The sequence below is a fragment of the Schistocerca americana genome, chromosome 5 (assembly GCF_021461395.2).
Source record: "Schistocerca americana isolate TAMUIC-IGC-003095 chromosome 5, iqSchAmer2.1, whole genome shotgun sequence".
Lineage (NCBI taxonomy): Eukaryota > Metazoa > Arthropoda > Insecta > Orthoptera > Acrididae > Schistocerca > Schistocerca americana.
The window spans coordinates 459,854,745-459,875,263 of NC_060123.1; the positions used below are offsets into that span (position 1 = coordinate 459,854,745).

General features: G+C 38.0%; 1 protein-coding gene across 6 annotated transcripts in view; it reads right to left on the minus strand.

The window, feature by feature from the left end:
• Nucleotides 1-5,939: 5,939 nt before the first annotated feature.
• Nucleotides 5,940-20,519, minus strand: part of LOC124615428 (protein enabled) — a 182,322-nt gene continuing 167,742 nt past the window's right edge. For 5 of the 6 annotated variants that reach the window (XM_047143311.1, XM_047143312.1, XM_047143308.1 and 2 more), the window contains 5 exons: nucleotides 15,595-15,686; nucleotides 12,289-12,752; nucleotides 7,696-7,863; nucleotides 6,717-6,972; nucleotides 5,940-6,490 (listed from right to left, as the gene is read on the minus strand). In XM_047143311.1, the coding sequence (XP_046999267.1) occupies nucleotides 6,462-6,490; nucleotides 6,717-6,972; nucleotides 7,696-7,863; nucleotides 12,289-12,752; nucleotides 15,595-15,686 (1,009 nt within the window). In that variant the 3' untranslated portion in view covers nucleotides 5,940-6,461. The remainder of the gene's footprint in view (nucleotides 6,491-6,716; nucleotides 6,973-7,695; nucleotides 7,864-12,288; nucleotides 12,753-15,594; nucleotides 15,687-20,519) is intronic. The other variant, XM_047143309.1, reaches the window with a different exon arrangement.

Sequence of the window (20,519 nt, forward strand, 5' to 3'; positions counted from 1 at the left end):
TTCTCATTGCCAGTCTACATTTTATATCCTCTCTACTTCGACCATCATTAGTCGTTTTGCTCCCCAAATAGCAAAACTCAATTACTACTTTAAGTGTCTCATTTCATAATCTAATTCCCTCAGCATCACCCGAGTTAACTTGACTACATTCCATTATCCTCGTTTTGCTTTTGTTGATGTTCATCTTATATCCTACTTTCAAGACTTTGTCCATGCCATTCAACTGCTCTTCCAGGTTCTTTGCTGTCTCTGACAGAATTACAATGTCATCGGCGAACCTCAAAGTTTTTATTTCTTCTCCGTGGAGCTTCATTCCTACTCCAAATTTTTCTTTTGTTTCCTTTAATGCTTGCTCAATATACAGATTGAATAACATCAGGGACAGGCTACAACCCTGTCTCACTCCCTTCCCAACCACTGCTTCCTTTTCATACCCCTCTGCTTCCTTTTCATACCCCTCGACTCTTATAACTGCCATCTGCTTTCTGTACAAATTGTAAATAGCCTTTCGCTCCCTGTATTTTACCCCTGCCACCTTCAGAATTTGAAAGAGAGTATTCCAGTCAACAAGCCCCTTACCCGCATTTCTATTCATTATCAAGCCTACTCCTGCATCACCCCTATTTGATTTTGTAATTATAACCCTGTATTCACCTGACCAGAAGTCTTGTTCCACCTGAACTTCACTAATTCCCACTATATCCAACATTAATCTATCCATTTCTCTTTTTATATTTTCTAACCTACCTGCCCGATTAAGGGATCTGACATTCAATGCTGCAATCTGTAGAACACCAGTTTTCTTTCTCCTGATAACGAAGTCCTCCTGAGTAGTCCCCGCCCAGAGATCCGAATGGGGACTATTTTACCTCCGGAATATTTTACCCAAGAGGATGCCATCATCATTTAACCATACAGTAAAGCTGCATGCCCTTGGGAAAAAATACGGCTGTAGTTTCCCCTTGCTTTCAGCCATTCGCAGTACCAGCACAAAAATGCCGTTTTGGTTAGTGTTACAAGGCCACATCAGTCAATCAACCACACTGTTGCCCCTGCAACTACTGAAAAGGCTGCTGCCCCTCTTCAGGAACCACACGTTTGTCTGGCCTCTCAACAGATACCCTGTCATTGTGGTTGCACCTATGGTACGGCTATCTGTATCGATGAAGCACACAAGCCTCCCCACCAACGGCAAGGTTCATGGGGAGGGTCTCCTCTATTATTGCAGCTGAAATGTCAAAATTTTGTGATGCTATAGTTTGAAGTTAGCGCTACAGAGAACATTTTGTTTTCACGTGTAGCTCTAGCGAGAGAAGCCTGAACTATGAAGCAAACATGAAGCTCACGTTACTGTGATCCACTTGTGAAGAGTAGTTTGATATTTGTGGGCCAAAGGGCATAAAGCAAGTGAAATTCACAGGGACACATGTGGCATATATGGGGATGACTCTATGGACTGAAACAATATCACCAGGTGGTGTGCATTCGTCTAAGAGGGCCACGTGAACCTTAGCGATTCGCCATACACCTGGCGACCAGTAACAGCTGCAACCCTGCAGAATGTTGGATCCATTGAGGCAGCAATTTTGAATGGCCAGGTGTGGAAATCATCACAGTAATTCAACATTTCCTATGGTGCAGTGTACAATAATGTTCACGACATGGTGAAATTTTGTAAAGTTAGGACTCTTAGAACTCGCTGGTTGTCTATGAACCTGATAGACAACCACAAGGGCCGTCGAATAATGACAAGCTTGGATCACGTAACGTCTTATGCCACTAAAGGGCATGACTTTCTGAAAGGACTCATCACTGGTGGTGAGTCATGTGTGTATACCTATATGTCTGAAAGCAAGCAGGCCTCTATGGAATGGAAATATGCTGATTCCCCAGCAAGACAAAAATTCTAAGTGATTCAATCTGCTGGGAAAGCACATGTGACAGTGTGCTCTGGGGTATGCATGGGGTGTTTTGGGGAACTATGGTGAATGCCAGACCTCTGTGAATGCTGCAGCCTACATTAAAACTTTGGTTAAGTTGCGTTGTGCCCTTTGTGACAAACGTCACAGCATTAACACTGAAAGTGCCAAACTTCTTCACGACAATGCTCGCCCTCATGTTGCTGCTCCTGTTCATGAGAAAATTGCCAAATCTGAGTGGGAGACGCTCTGTCATCCACCACACAGTCTGGACCTTGTGCCTTAGGACTTTCATTTTGTGACTATGTAGAAAAGTAGGTGACACATATAAGTTCATATGTAACTTTTTTGTTTTGTTATCTATTAAACTTTTTGGTAACAAAATTATTGCGCTTTACTTTCCGATCTTCAGTCATAAAACACATTCTATCGCAACCACAAACATACAATCATGCCCTGGGAAATGGACTTTGAGGCCAAGAACTTGTGAACAATAACAAAATTCCCCAGATCGGCAAGTGCACCAGAAGCAGTCACTATCAGACAACAAACAAGACATGACAACATGCAATGCACTTCACCTTTCCTTACGTGCCCCCATAACTGATTGTTTTCAAAGCAGAGTCTCAGAGTGATTTGTAAAAAAAGTGATCTATCACAATTCTTTCTGTCAACGAGCATTTCAGTTCTCCCTGGTCTCTCAGAATTCTCCCTGGTCTCTTAGAATTTCTTTAGTATTTCAGAATCCCCAAATTTTTCCTATAAGTTTAATTTCCCTGAGAATTCCCAAGTTTTCAGACAAGTCACCATCCTGTGTAGGCTATGCAGGTTTTGACTTGTCTCAAAACTCTGTTGAAGTTGCACAACGTTTTGTTGATAAACCATGAAATAGGTGCCTGGAGGTAATTGTGGAGTTGAAAAGCATTTAAAAAAAGAGTTATGTTTCCTGCACCAAAATGCCCTTCAAATAGAGTCAGCTTGTCCATGAATGCATTAATTTCATCCTGGAAGTCTGTAATTAGTAGACCCTTCCCTTGAAGGGTCATAATTAAGTAACTTAAGTGTTTTGTGACATCAGTGAGTGGTGCTGTGTGCATCTGACTGCACTGAAAAGCCTGCCATCTGTCTCTGCCTGTTTATTGCTCTGCAAATGTTTGCAGGCACCCATGCCCTAAGGGGCAGAGACGGAACAGCCTGCATTAGCCTCTACAACACCCTTATTTTGACAGACTCTCAGTCACTGAAAACTGAGTCTGTGCCACAACACTGGTCTTGTTCCTCAGATCATAATGAGCATCCAGATATAATCAGAAAGACTTGATTTATTTGGATTCTTCAGTGGGATATGTTAATAGTGTTTACAACAATTCTCCTAAATTCTTCAAATTGTCTGTTAGCATACAAAGAAACAGAATGTGTATAACCTCTGTTGACAATTGGGAAAGTCTTTCAACATTTCTGTAGGCATCTACTAATATCTCCAGATACTGAGCAAGCAGAGGGCAGATATACGAACATTGCTTTTTATTTCTGAAATACAAATAGCAGAGAGCTGGAAAAGAGAGAGAGAGAGAGAGAGAGAGAGAGAGAGAGAGAGAGAGAGGAGAAGAAGAAGAAGTCAACCCTCACTCCTTCAATCTTGCTAGGCAATTACAAACAATGTAGATTAAAAGAATTTTGGCTGTTAATCTCTACTTCAATTTCCCATTCGAAAGACATCTGAACCAATTGGCCCCAACTAATAAAAAAAAGATTTTTCATGTACATATTATTAATAAAAAAATAAATAAAATAAAAAAAATATTCAAGAGATATTTATTACATTGAGTAAGAACAATAACTGAGGGTAAGCAATCTAAGACTGCATCAGCCCCACATGAAAAAGTCTGCTGGGTAGATGAAATAATCTTGTACATTTGTCTACTGATCTGACTTTATTTAATAAAGTTTGCATATAAACAAAGAACACTGCTACAAATATACAGTCCAAGAATATTTCACACAGTCAAAATATATTTGGCATAAATTACAGGTATTAACAAAAAAGTAAAATAAATATATTAACAAATAATATTAAAAACAATTTCTAAATGTCTTAGATGTTTCAATTAAAACATTATTTTTTACAAATATAGAAGAGATATCAAAAATGATTTTCTACAACTTCCTTTGTGCTTAAAGAAACATTCTCAAATCACAGGGTGACATAACACAAATCACTTTATCCTCTGAGAAATGTTACTGACTCACAGAAATTAGAATATATATCGTACAAAAATTTGTATGCTGACAACCACCAAGACTTACCACAGGAGACACCTGCTGGAAGCACAGTCATTTGGTGGCAATTTTTTGTACCTAGTGGTACTTCTTAATTTTGTCTGTCTTGTGTGGTTTTTTATTTTTAATAATACTGAAACGAAACAGTTTGGGTTTTTATAATTCAAACAATATTCATAGAAATTATATGCTACACGTGTTTACAAACTACAGTATGTTGTTATACAAAAGTAAAACAATCAGCCCTTAACTGAAAAATTGGGATTGGTATCAAATAGGTTTGTAATAATTTCACAAGGCATGTACCACAGTAAATTCTTGAGCATATTATAATCAGTTACAATGCTATATAAAATAAATAAATTTCATGATTAGTCTAAATGTAATAACTGATCACTTCAAAAACTTTTTATTTTCAAATGTTTTCAGTTCCATGTCAATACAAATTCCTATGGCTCTGGACATCACTAAGGAATGACTGCTCTCTCCGGAATGTCCTTTAGTTTTAAATAATGCTGCTGTTTATATAATACACTTATGTACCTAAATGTAAACACTGTTAAATAAATGCAAATAAATCCATGCGCCTGATTGCTGCCTGTCAAAACCATATTATATTATATTATATACACACACTCACACATATACACTGACTGCACTATGAATAAATTGCAATAAAAACAGCATCAACTTAAACTGCAAGAGCCCAATTGTCATCTTAGACAATTAATACAGCACATTTACACACACCTATACCGTACAAACAAAGCTACAGCCATTTTCTCTTATATATCTTCTGAGTAGTTCCTTGGAACCTGCAAGGAATAAATTAAAGGCCTGAAACTGCTCCAGAAGTATTATTTTTGTTTGTACAATGTAATGAATATGCAGAGGTATTTATCAACAGAAATGATCCAGCTGCAGTATGGTTGCCTAATAGTGAATGTAAAAATGGCTGTAAATCCATAACTATATCTTTTACACACACTCACACAGTAAAATTCGAAATTTTACATTATCTTTTCAGTAAATTATCCTTTACACATTTATCCAGCAAACATATTTACTTATAAACACTGATGATCATATATATATATATTTATTTATATGTCTTAACAGACAGTATCAAGAGGAAGCTACTGTTGAGTATGCGCAAAATTTTTTGGTGATACTTATTTCACAATCAAGGCTATATGTACTCAGCCAACAGTCAACTCACGTAAAACATAGTGAGATCATTGAATATTCTGTAATACTACTGTACAAATTTCAGAAAACAAGCTTGTGCTGTTTTGTAGGTGTGAAAGATACCCATCTTCACAAGTCTTTTGGGGCAGTTACATAAAAAACAATGAATACTGGATGAAATACACCAATCCTCCCCTCTGCTTTCATCAACACACACACACACACACACACACACACACACACACACACACACACACACAGAGAGAGAGAGAGAGAGAGAGAGAGAGAGAGAGAGAGAGAGAGAGGAGCATGGCAACATTAATATATAATATTTGCTACAATGAAACCAATCTGTAGTAGTGACACTGCAATGGTGCTTACTGATTGTGGACAGATGCAATGCTGACCACTGCCTTTATCTAGGTTGAGTGGCAATGGACAAACCTGATATAACCCTGCAAGGTCCTGCAAGCATTTAATTATTTCAGTTGCTCTTTTTTTGTTTTTTAAGAAACAATTCTATTTTTTTCTTTTTTGAAGTATGAACATACGTGCCACATCCCACAACATTTATTTGCAATGAGATTTCAACAGTCTACAAAAAAGAGTAAATATCAGACACATGTTCCCACTGAAGCAGAAAATCCATGATACAACCAAAACACATAGTGAATGTTATGATACATTTATTCACATTAAAAATAAATATCAGTACTGAAATGTAAACAAATACTTTATTTAAAAAATATGGAAAGTAAATAGTATGCAAGTTTGACTGAAATTGTTTCTCATACTGCAGCAGACTGAATATTATCACCATTAAATATTTTCCACTTTTACATATACTACTAATCACTTGGAATTTATATGGCTGGAGTATGGGGGAACAGCACTGAGCCTGTAGAGAAATGATACAACTGCCTCTTCCTCCAACATATGTTGGCCACATACAAAAAAGCAGTGATTAACTCTGCGACATAGGCCGCAAAAAGCCAAATCGACAAAGGGTGTGGAAGAGAAGGGAGCACCAAATGACCTGGCTTAGGAACTTGGAGACTTTTTAAGTAGCGGCCATTATCTTCTGTTAAGCTCCTGTCTCAAAGCTGAAACAGTAAAAAAAGTAACAGCTTTATGTTTTTATACATACTGTTAACTTTAGTAATTAAAATCAATTACATCATCATGTGTTAACCATTTGCATTTGGGGTGGAGGGGGGGGGAGGGGAGGGGGGGCAGGAAAGAGAACAGAAGAGGAGAGAGAGAGAGAGAGAGAGAGAGAGAGAGAGAGAGAGAGAACTAATCTGCATATATGTGGAATGCTGATCTTACCATCTATTATATCTTGTTTCATTTTGTTCATTTCCTTCTTCATTTCTCTGAGTATTTCTTGTTTCAAGCTCTCTAGGTCAGTGCAGCCAGTGCCTGTGCCTTCTTGTACGCCATTAACTTTCATTCCTTGTTCTTCTGAAGAGGATCCAAAGCGTTTTCTAGAAGGCTTCGGTGATTCTGACCCAGAACCATTGGCAAACTTTCCATTGCCAGCACTTTTGTCCCATGACTTTTTGTCCTGACTAGCATCACTATCCTGAAAATATTTTTGTATGTATATAACCAGGATTTATACTACAAAGACACACACACACACACACACACACACACACACACACACACACACACACATCCCTTCTCAAAGACAACTAGTGATATAGCTAAGAAAATGAACATGTGCCTTGATGTGCCTTGCACAGCATGAGGATAAAAAGTTCAATCAACAATCCTGTACTCATTAGATGAATTTTATGTCTGCTATTTATTTCTTTTCTCCCCACAAGCCCATGCTTCCTATCTGAAGTTCAAACCTTACCTACTCAACTGAAAATTCTATCAATTATTCCCACGGCACAGTCAGAACTAGTTCCTATGTCATAGTATCCACCAAACTGGCAAGAAAAGGTTTTTATTGTTATTTTTACTCTATTACACCAATAGCGTGGCAGTATGCACACAAGAAATGTTGGATGCTAGTTGTGCTATCACTTCAATCCTGTTGAAATTTGCTATTCAACTTACACACAATAATTAAATGAGGTAGGTGAAATAAAAATCATTTCCATTACCTCTCATTGTCACTAGAAACAGTATAACATACAAATGGAAAAGAAGTTCATTATTAACACATGTCCCCAATGATGATGATGATGATGATGGGGATGATGATGATGATGATTATTATTATTATTATTTCTGCTATGATATTCCACACTTCATTACAAGAGATATCCCATTTACATTATGTGTCCCAATGTACCTGTGCTTCTGCAGGCTCTTTCTTCTCAACAGCTTTCCTGCGGCGAGCCAGTGTCTTTGCCATCTCATCCATCATACTAGTCATGCTGGCCATGCCACTGCGCCCAATAGTTCCATAGTTACTGCTACCACTGCTACTGGTACTTGATCCACTGTTTTCAGCTGATTGCTGTTAACAGAAGTAAACGACTCTGATCTTTTACTCTGCCAAGAAAAACTATTCTGTAAAAACAAAGTTTGATCACTGCTGACAAACCATGCCAGGGCTGCCCTCTTCTAAGCAACTTAAAAAGGACGTTAGTGCCCCTACCTATAATAAATCTGTGTCAGGCAATAAATTAATGTTTCTTGCTAACTAGACATCTCAAGACTGGAATGGCAATATATATCCCTCTGATTTCAATGAGTTTCAAAGGATGTGGGGAGTGAGGAATTCGAGTACTTCTTGTAAACGGGACAGGTCTCTATCACAATTTTTTTCACTATATACGCATAGGTTATGACAAGGGATCTGTTACGGATAATGTTGAATTGATGTTAACACTCATAAATCGACAAACTTTACTTGTACACATTATGCTCAAAACTTAATACGTACAAAAAAATGGCAACTTCTATTTGCCGACACATACATACTTAGGAAGTTATACTGCCTTTAACCAGCCAGTGGTGGAACAGTCAACATAAGTGCCTATGAATTTGACAGCTCGGGCTTTCCCACATATGCTAGAAAGGCTATACACTTCTCTCTTCTTGATTAAACAGCAAACCTGTTGCACAAAAATGTTAGGTACATTGATCTAAGTTTTAACACCTATTAGGGGTGTCTTCCTTATAATGAACAGCTGCTAAATACTATAAAATAATACATAGAAAATAAGGTATGACATAAAACACATTAACCAAGAGGACAATTTTCATGGCACACAAATGTTACTTTCGTTAAATTACATTGCTAAAAAGCAATAGTCAGAGTTTTGAGCAACATTTTGTTTTACCTTTGAATTCAGCATAGCTGCTGAAAATTCTGACTATTGCTTTTTAGCAATGTAATTGCATGTCAGTAAACAATGTGCATCATGAAAATTGTCATCTTGTTTAATGTGTTTTTTGTTGTACCTGATTTTCTATGTATTGTTATATAGTATTTAGCAACTGTTCATTCTGAGGAAGACACCCCTAGTAGGTGTTGAAAATTAGGTCAATGTACCTAATATTTTTGTACAACCAGTTGGCTGTTTAATCAAGAAGAGAGAAGTGTATGGCCTTTCTAGCATATGTGGGAAATGTTTTTGTAAAGTGCGTGAATAATAAAGAAGCATAAAGTGGATGTGATCTTCCTTCCACTGGCCAAGATGGCAGCTTTTCTGGGATTTGTGAAAGATGAGCTGCTTTTAGGAAGGCTGGGTACATATGTAATTCGCTGAGAGTGTGGTAAAAGTTACATATGACAAACAATACACACTGCACAAGATTGTTGCTTTGAACACCAGCAATACATCCACCTCTTAAAGCCCAATAACTCTGCATCCACTCCATGGATTATAAGCAAGTAAGATATTGGCCAGAGCCTCATACTATTTGGACTTACTGGTCAAGGAAGCTATGGATATACAATTGGCAAACAACTTGATCCAAAGAGATGAGGTTTCCCAGCTCGAAAAACTATGGAAACCCCTCATTTCATGTTTGCGCTCTCAGTGGAAATATTATTCCAAGTCCTCACTGCCTAGCATTCCAACATATGCCACGCATAATAATCAACCACATACTTCATAAGCACTGCAGGTTTCATGACTCTGCACTTACCAGGTGTGCCGGTCTGAAATGACCGTTTTTTTTTTTTTTTTGTTGTGAAAATGAAACACTAATTTTGAATTGAAAAGTAAAAACATTTTATTGAAAGCACTGACCATTGCTTTCTATACATATTGACCACCTTTCTGGCAATTTGTGGACACCATGTGGGAATAGAAATGTTCATCTTTTGAAGCAAACCAATCAGACACCCAATTTTCGACTTCTTCGTAGGAATCGAAGTGTTCCTCGGCCAATGCGTGTCCCATTGATGAAAACAAATGGTAGTCGGAAGGGGCCAAGTCGGATGAATACGGCGGGTGGGGTAGCAGCTCCCAGCCAAGTGTTTTGATTGTATCCTGAACCAGTTTTGCTTTGTGTGCAGGTGCATTGTCGTGTAAAAAAATTGCTTTGCCATGTCTTCTGGCCCATTCTGGTCTTTTTTCGATCAATGCATAGTTAAAATTAATCATTTGTTGTCTGTAGCGATTAGTATTCACAGTTTCACCGGGTTTTAGAAACTCATGAGACACCACACCTCTCTGATCCCACCAAACACAGAGCATTGTCTTCTTGCCGAATTGATCTGGTTTTGCAGTCGATGTTGATGGTTGTCCATGATTAACCCATGTTTTTTCCCGTTTAGGATTCTTAAAATAAATCCAATTTTCATCGCCAGTAACAATTCGATGCAAAATTGATTTTCTTTTATGTCTTTGAAGCAAAATTTGACAAATGGTTTTTCGGTTTTCCATCTGTCTTTCATTCAATTCATGTGGCACCCATTTTCCACACTTTTGGATATTTCCCATAGCTTTCAAACGGTCAGAAATTGTTTGTTGTGCAACATTTAGCATTGCTGCCATTTGCTTCTGACGCAAAGTATATTCTTCATCCAATATTGCTAGCAATTCGGTGTCTTCGAACTTTTTTGGTGGTCTTCCACGTTCTTCATTTCTTACATCAAAATCATTATTTCTGAACCGTTGAAACCTTCTTTTGGATGTTGCTTCTGATAGAGCATGACCACCATATGCCTCGACAAGCATTCGATGCGACTCTGCAGCACTTTTTTTAAAATGAAAACAAGAAATTAATGCTATCTGCAAATCATCACTTTCTGGTATAAAATTCGACATTGTTAACACGATGAAAACACATGATGTTGTTTGTTCCATGACTTGATGTATACTAAATATCTTTGACAGATGTCATACCAACCAAACAAAAAAGGCTCATTCACAACAAATGTTCCCTATCGACACATTTGTATCTTAACGCTCATTTCATACCGGTACTTTGTTTTTCTCTTGGACATATAAAATTTGACTTACAACTGACACACTTGTTATCAACAGTATTATCTCTGATACTTGCAGCTTTAATTCACAGAATTGTGTTAAGTTATTTAAAAATCTTGCGATTCAGCTTGGGTATGGCTGTAAGGTTGTCAGCTGAAATATTTGAACAAGAATAAGCAATAACCCAGATGTATGGCTAAAATATGGAGGAATATTCGATTTGCCAGGGAAACTTCAAGAAATATGTGCGTATACTGTTTTTGCTTGGGATTTTTGTGTGAAGATATAAGAGAACTCCTTTTTGAGAGTTCCATCAAAGGAGAACAAAACAACTATAAATTGAAAAGTGAACCAAATCCAAGTTGTATGAGTTTGTAGGCACCACCCCCAAATAAAGATTGTGTTACTCCGCGAACATATAGTGTGTTCCAAACAGAATGACTTGATTTTAGCACTTTATACTTATTAATGAAATATGCTACAAAACAGGAACAAACTGAGTAATACCTACAAAAATCTAAAGGTTTTAGTATGTTATTACAAACACTTGGGTCCACCACAGATTCAGAAATGTTGCAAAGTATTTCTCAGCTTTGACAAAAACTGAAGACATTCATTCAATTAGAATGCTATCATAGTGTCTTTGTCTCAGTTCAAGGTGTGCACGAACTTAATTTCCTTAACACATTTTGTGACAGTGCCTGCACTCATATCTAAATGCAACTGACATGTGGAAGTTATTAATGAAGCACTTCAGAACTGATGTAGATGAACAGAAATTAATTTTTTTCTGTTCAAAAGTTAACAATCATATCCAGACAATGATGAAGGGCTCAGAGGTGACAGCACAGGGGAGGGGGCGGGGGCGGGGGAGGGGGGAGGGAGGTAGGCAGGTTGTGTGTGTGTGGGGGGGGGGGAGGGGGGGGGGAGAGGGGGAGGGGGGGGGGGAGAGAGAGAGAGAGAGAGAGAGAGAGAGAGAGAGAGAGAGAGAGAGAGAGAGATGCATGATGAGCAAGAGATTAAGGGGTTGTTCAGCTGTCTAAATAGATAAGGTTATGCCTTTGTGGACAACAAAAACCTTCCTTTTGTAGTGTAGGAAGACAGATTCCTAAATATGCCTGTATAGGGTACGTAACTGAGAGGACTGTATGTAGGTTACTGTTCTGTCACTATTGTCAAAGGGAGAAGGTGAAAATAGGTGCTGTCTGTCTTTGGGTACATAGTCTGAAGAAAGCACCAAGCAGAAACCTATTACAAATTAAGTCATTTGATACTGTAAACTGTATTTTAAATATTAATACCTCTGGTAGGAGCACTAACTATGAAGTTGTTCCTATGAGAAAAATACAGATTTCGGCACTTGAGATATAAAAATGTAAGTTGGGTAACTTTATGAAATGCAGCATTTTTTCCTTCCCTACAGAGTATCACATAAATGAAAAACAGACTTAAAATGAACAATAAGCTTCAGCTAATCTTTCAAGACGATAAATTACCTTGCTCGAACGGCGTAGCTTAGCACTTTGAAGCTGGGCAGCAAGAGACGATCCCTGTTCTTGCCCATCATTGCTAGAAGATCGTGTGACATTTGGAGCTGGAGGTGGTGGTGGTGGAGGTGGTGCCGCACTGGGTGCAGGAGGAGCTGGCGGCACATTTGAGGAAGGTAAACCACCACCCAGCCATGGAGGACACGGTGGTGCAGGGGGAGCAGGTGGTGCCGGGGGAGGTGCAGGTGGGCCGCCAACAGTCGTAATTGGTGGAGCACCACCGGGAGGCGTCTGCTGTTGGAGAGCCACCTGAGGTGGTTGGGGCTGAGGAGCCGGCGGCGCCGATGATGCCCTATGGTGACCCGGAGGAAGACCAGACCCAGGAGGATGTGGGGGCTGTGGTGGTTGACAAGGAGGCGGCCCACCAGTGCTACTGGGTGATGAGCTTCCTGGTGAAGAGCCGCCACCGACAACTGTTGAGGTTGAAAACGTGTGAATAGTACAATATTAAAGACAACATAATTAATCTACAATAAACATTTCTAATGGAATAAGTAAACTTCCTCTAAATATTTTATGTCCACATTAGATCGTATCGGTATATAAATTATTTTAATGGAAACCCAAAAGGCTGCACTGAGACTACAAAACGTGTCTGCATCTGGTGTCACATACCCACTATAAAGAAAGTATTTTTTCTAATTTTAGGTGTATTACACTGATGTATGAAACTGTTTGTGAAAAGCATAATGAACATATTCATATATCCAAAATATTTAATGTCTGTTGTGTTCTACAGCTTTGATGAGCTTCAGAAATAATATCATGCAACACCACAAGCTTCTTTCAAAAACATTAAAATATTAAAGATTATTTTTAACTGCAGCTTACAGTGTTACATAATGTCATTTTTAAAGATATTTATAAATAATGGGTAAAATCATCAGGGACTGGCAACACACGACAGTGCTCCAGAAAATTAAACTGCAGTTGTTTTCCTCTTTTTGTTTGGATCTTACTACTTGACCTCCTGCATAGCCAAATAGTTAGTGTCACTGGCTTCAGTGCAGAAGAACCCACATTTGATTCTCGGTACATCCTCAGATTTCTCCTGAATTAGAGAAATCTGGAAAAGTGTCCATTAGGCCTCATGAGGCCAAATAAAGAAGCAGCAGCATCCTCAGGGTTCATCTACTGGCAATAATGATTGGAGGGATTGGTGACATGCTCATCCCATGTCCCACGATCATAGATTGCTCCTTATATCGCCTTACAGACAGCAATCAACCAGCTGGAAGAGGCCTATGGCTTAATTACTCACTGGTGCTTAATATTTGTAGTTTCTGCAGAAAAAACTCATTAAAGTAAAACTTCACATACTGCACATTTTGACCTACTTGCACTCTGCATGTGCACTGTGCTGGAGATATCATAAAAATAAATAGTTAAGAGCTTCACAAAAAGAATACACATCAGAAACCATCAAGAAAGTTATCAAAACAAAATAATATGAAATTTTTATTTAAATGATTTCTGCAGATATGCACTTAAATGATTCATGTGTCTTGTTTTCTTACACGTCTTCAACTTTGTTGGGAAAATGTATAAGCAAAACTAGCAGGTGGTCCTCTTTAAATGCGAATTTCATGTGAGTTATGTAAAGCACTTCTGACGATTTACATGAAATTCAGTTGCAACAATGTATCAGTACGGAAAGAAACATTGGATTTCTTCTACAATAAGGCCTTCATAAAACAATGTTATTGTTTCTGAGTAGATACTGTACATTCAAATTAGCGAACTTGTGCAGTCTTAAGACACTGGGCTCATGTTCAGGAGACAGCTGGTTCAAATCCCCAGTTTTTCATTTAGCTTTATGTTTTCTGTGATTTCCCGGTGTCACTTAAAGCAAATATCACGATTATTCCTTTGAAAGTGGTCGCCAATTTTCTTCTCCAATCTTGAGCTTGTGTACAACCTTATCATCACCAGGTCAACATAATATTAATCCAATATAAATATTTTTATGACTGACATACTGTAAATGAATTTGGGAATACCTCTCAACGAATGTTATACACAAGACAGTTGTTCCATTGCACTACATCCAAACCTCCAGAAGGTCAAAACACAATAATTTATAAACTGTTTTTAAAATAAAACATTTATGCAAATCCTTCACAAGTAAAGTGTATCTAAAGTAACATATAGCCCACTGCCAAATAGTACATGGGCAAAAAGAAAACTGAGGGGTACTGGCAGAACTGACTCGGTGAATGTGGGTTGTGAGTTGTGCCTAGATGGCTCAGCTGGAAAAAGCAAAACCCGCAAAGGCAAGGATAAAGATCCAAGTCCCAGTTCAGTAAACAACTTTATTCTGTCAAGAAGTTTTAAAAATGTCTCACTGCAGAGTACAGTTTCATCTAAGCCCACCCTATTCAACAGATTTGGCATTTTCTGATGTCTACCTACCCAAACTAAAGAATATTGTGGCTAAAATAAGATCTGAGTCTGATGACAAGCTTATGCAATCCAAGGGTGGTTATTTCCCAACCATCAAACAACTCAGTTTCAGGCATGGAAACTACTCACAGGAAAAGGTTGGACAAAGCACACTGACCAAAAAGGGGACTGTCAAAAACATGGACCATTTTGACCTACGCTAAACAGTTTATCATTACCAGATCAACTACCTCACCCTCATAAAATGAACAATTTTGCTAATGACCTTTCATGCCCATTCAATAAAATGTAGCTTTGTCTGCATATGTGTAACTTGGTTCACTTCCCTTGTGCAGAATGGAAGAATGATTAGGGCTTAACACACAGGATCACTGGAAAAGGAATAAACGCTAAGGCTGGGGAAAGAATTTGGCTGTGTTTATTTCACAAAAATCATCCTGGATGGCTAGATCAGTATTTGAGCCACTGTCCTCCCAAATGCAAGTCCAGTGTCTTACCAATGTACCACACCTCTCTCTCTCTCTCTCTCTCTCTCTCTCTCTCTCTCTCATGATGAAGCACTATCAACACTCCAGCTCCATATATGACCCAGATGTGCTACTCTGTGCGCATCATGTAAAAAACACACACACACACACACACACACACACACACACACACACACATACAAATGAAGAAGTCACAATGGCTATTTTAAAATGGCAGAGCAAGACATGTGATTTAAGGTCTTCTATTATTACACTGACTGTGATAGATGCAATCTGAACAGCCAGTGGTGTCATGCTCTGAGGTACTCAAAACAATCATCTGCAATGCCATTCCAAACAAAAATAAAGAATTAGTAACACTTACGCTGTTGACGTTGTTGTTGCTGTTCTTGTTGTGGCTGTTGTGTTGACATTCTTCTTTCTTGAATGATTGCTACATCTTCCCTTGTCATTGTCCTGTCAAGAAAATTTTATCTGGCTGTCATTATAATCACTGCTCATGAACATATATCAGTAACAGAACAAAAGGCAACAGGTTTCAAAAATGAATTTCTGTGCTTATTACACATATCTTCTAAATCTTAAGTTTTCTAACTCCCTAATCCTTTCACAGTAATTGTTGAAATCTTCTTCACAAACAATGGATTACAGCTCACCATTGCTTTTTGGTCCTTATGTGTAGTATATATACCTCTTCCTGATTCACAGCACAAATGGACTTTTCCTTTAACAACCCCCTTATGAATTTTTTACATTTTTACCTTTGGTCTATATATGTAAAATACTAATGATCCAAAAGCTAAACACTTGATCTATTTTGAGAGAGAGAGAGAGAGAGAGAGAGAGAGAGAGACTGCCCAAATGAGGCAAGGATACTACAACTGCAATTGAAGGAAGTAGAATAACACCATCATGTGAAATGGAAAAAGAGATTTCAACTCTTGACCAACAAACCCTACTTTTACTTACATTTCTTGTCACAAATGTTTTCTTGTCCTTTTTCAATGCCTATCTTAACTGTTCTGTTAAGCAGGTATAATGTTTTAACAGAGTTCTATAGTTTCCCTTCAGATCTTGTGATATGCAGATAGATTCTTGAAGCAAGTGCCAGTTACTTTATCTGAAATTACAGTTTCTGCATATTAAATTCTGGTCTCACTGTGAGGAAGATTTAAACAAACCATATGAGATTCCAGGTGCACTTGAACTTCACAGACCATTGCCAGGACTGTGACAACACGACCAGCGTGCCAGTAATGAGTCATATGGCAACAGCAAAGAATAAGGGAGTTATGCCGCCAGCAACAGACTGCAATCGTTCCTGTGCTACAAATGTGATTTTGTACCATGTCAGCTAATACTGAGTGCTACTTATTGTATTGTTTGTTCTCTGTAGCTGTCGTTCTATGGAGTTTTACTGCTCATATAATTGAGGACTTGCATTTTTAGACTGCAAATGACCAAAACTCGTTCTTGGCGACTTTTATCTCAGCTAATGAGAATGTAATAAAACTGCGACAATATATTTTTTGTTCAATGTGGCTTGTAAACTTATCACTGTTCGATTCAGTAAACCAGGACTCCACATCAGCATCAAATATTTGTAAGATTCTGTTCTTGTCAAACATTTGCAAAGACCATAATTACCATGAACATAGACCATGTGTACTTCTTAAAAGGTCAACAACAAAGACTCATTTGCATACAAACTGCATCAAAGCAAAATGTCTCTTATTCTGTTAAGGAAAAATGTGGATACATTCACAAATTATGACAGAGAAGAAACCCTTTTATGAACACAAATTTCCTACATTTCAATTTTCATTAATAAATTTTACAAACTTCTGAAATTTAAAGTTACACGTAGAGTTGAAACATACACACATATGGTATATCTTACATATATTTTTACTCTTTCTTTTTATGTGTGTGTGACTTCCTCAAAACACACGCACCAAAATGAACAGTATTCCCACAAGTAAAACGGAATTTTTTTTTAAATTTTTATTCACAATGCCTCCACCTTAATTAAGCAACTACAATTTTCTTGGTGCATATTTTTAAAAAATATATTTGCATCTTTTTATTAAGAGAGATGTAAAGGTAGAAAAAAATATTGGGACCTTTATGCACCATGCGTCAGTTACTTGTGAATAGTTGCCTTTCCTCATTTCTGTTCATTATGTACATCTGAATTTTCATTATTACAATTCTTAACGAGAGAATGGTTCTTGAATGGCATGGTGTTTAATTGATTATTTTTAAGGCATTTCAGTCCTCCATACATAGAGGTCTACAAAAGAAAAATGTGGAACCTAAATATATACATATTTACTTTATAAATGTCAAAACAACAAAATTTATTCACAAACATTAAATTTCAATAAAGCCAGGCTATAAAAATTGCACTGTGAAGATGTCAAAGGAACTTTAATTTTATACATAATACTTAACTGCATAGGTATCCTGATGTGACAAATCATTTAGAAGCCACACACACACACACACAACTAGTGCTAGTCAACAGAGCAACTGTTCAGCACTTCTGTCTTACATGCTTAAATAGCTAGGTCAGGCTATGAACTAACTTGGCCTGAACCTACCAATTATCACATCAGTGGTACTATTAGCTACAGAGAGGTCAAATAATAATTAACCTATGTGGTCAGACTTTAGGGAAGGAATTCAATTATTACTGGTCATGGAGTGGTGCTAACTGCAACCAGCAGCTTCCGACGAAAGGTTATAAAAAAAAGGTATGGGTTTGGTGATAGTAAACAGTGACATTAAACTTTCATTCAAATTCATTAACAAAATTAAATTATGTAAGATACTGAAAGGTATACTCAGATACCTTGTTAAGACTTGTCTCAGGCAACTAGCAACTTCAGTGTAGCTTAGTTCTCCAGTGATTATCCCAATTAATTTAAAGTGAGAGAGAGAGAGAGAGAGAGAGAGAGAGAGAGAGAGAGAGAGAGAGAGAGAGAGAATCTTTAAATATAATACAAAAGTAAGCCATCTCTACAAATCCATTGGCAACACTATTAAATCTTGAAATACGTCTTGCACTTAAGTGTATTTGCACACATGTACACACATAGATTCTCACACGTATCAAGATAATATACCAAACATCTGGAAGGGGCGAGTTGACTGAATGAAATATTTTATTGGAAGAATTTTGGAGAATTACTATCAGGAGTAGTGTGTAGGAAGATACTGCAGAAATTCAGAGATGATTTCCTAGGGTCACAACCAACTTTCAAGTCAGTTGAGGACAGTGATAGAGCTACATGGAAAGCACTGGGAATAAAGAGCAGAAAGAGAAGGTCCTTCTCGAGACAAGCTGCTAAGCAAAAATTTGGAAATCCAAAATCTTAGCCGGAATAAAGATATCTGACTTTTTCCATCATATATTTAAGGACAGTATGCACAGACTCCCTGGTCTGGTGGATAGATTTATTGGCAGTTGATGTGGAGGTAACAGGTTCGATTCACAATAATTGCTCAAAAAATTCCCCACACAGAATGGAAGTATTTTACATTTGTAGTTACAAACAGTCCTGACCTTACTGACTGTGTCATACAGCGACACATATTAATGATCATGATTTTATTTATTATAATGTAAGAAGTCCAAAGTATATAATCAATCACTGACATCAGTTTAAACAATGGTCAAATAGAAATTGGCCATATTGTGCGCATTTGGTGTCACCCTCATCAGGTCTCTCATTGTGCATGTGGCTGAAGATTGCAGCAGATGGTTGAGAGACTGCATAGCACCACAATTGCAAAAAACTGAGTCCACAGAAAGACCCCACTTTTATAGGTTGATCTTGTATCTTGAGGTATTGGAACACAGTCTGTTGAGCGCTTTCCATCTTGTCCACTTCCCTGAATGACCAGGAGGAAACTCTTTCTTTGAAACCATCCAGTTCTCCAAATGTTGACAGTTCCTCACCACTTTGAGGCCCTTGCTTGCTGTGATTTTCCTGTAAGAGCTCTAGCAGTTCACAAGAATCTCTTTAGCAGCTATCGCACACCTAATTTCAGGAAGTGCTATGCCAGGGGAGTTTATATACGGCGTAGGTTTTAAACGAGTACACAGTGCTAGGTTGTTAGTGTTCATGGTGCTTGGGTGAGCTCTCCCATGCAGTACCTGTCAGTTTGTGCACTATGTTATTCCTGACAGACACTTTTCGTTTCATGTTCAATAAACAGAGCTTCTTATAAGTAAGCATACTGTCCAGAGTCACTCGCAGATATTTTGGAGTCAGACAGTGTACAAGAGAAATTCCTCCCAGATGATTTGAAGGGTTTCAGCTACTTGTTTATTTGTGAGATGGAATACATGGGTCTGAGTTTTGGTGAAGTTAATAAATCCAATAAGAAAGCTAGGAGAGTATTTATGATAGAAAGAGCAGGTAAGCAGTTGTTAGCATCCTACTTAAACTATGAATGGACATCATTTACTTCCACCCAACTGATGAGGTCTGCCACGAGCTAATTCCATGGAACTAATTCCATGGAAACATCTTGATCGCAAAAATTTTTATATTGACAAATTTTGAGTAATCATCAGATAAAATAAGCTTAGGAAAGCTCATACAAATAAGTAATACAAGAAAAACATACAATCTCATGTGCAGTTGCTGTTGGGCATATTTGCAAAAGATTTATTTTGAGACGTTGCACGACATCTCAAAATAACATCTTTTGCAAATATTCCCAACAGCAATTGCACTCTAAGTTCAAAAATAAACTGGAAGAGTTGAAAACAAATAAGTCGCTAGGTCCGGATAGAATCCTCTCCCCTCCATGAACCATGGTGTGGAGGCTTGCGTGCCTGAGTGACAGCCGTACCATAGGTGCAAGCACAATGGAGGGGGTATCTGTTGAGAGGCCAGACAAATGTGTGGTTCCTGAAGAGGGGGCAGCAGCCTTTTCAGTAGTTTCAGGGGCAACAGTCTGGATGACTGACTGATCTGGCCTCAAAACATCAACAAAAATGGCTTTGCTGTGCTGGTACTGTGAACAGCTGAAAGCAAGGCGAAACTACAGCCGTACTTTCTCCCATGGATATGCAGCTTTACCGTAAGGTTAAATGATGATAGCACCCTCTTGGGTAAAACATTCCAGAGATAAAATAGTCCCACATTCGGATCTCCAGGTGGGGACTACTTAGGAGGATATCAGCAGAAACAAAACTGGCATCCTACGGATCAGAGTGTTGAATGTCAGATCCCTTAATTGGGCAGGTAGGTTAGAAAATTTAAAAAGGGAAAT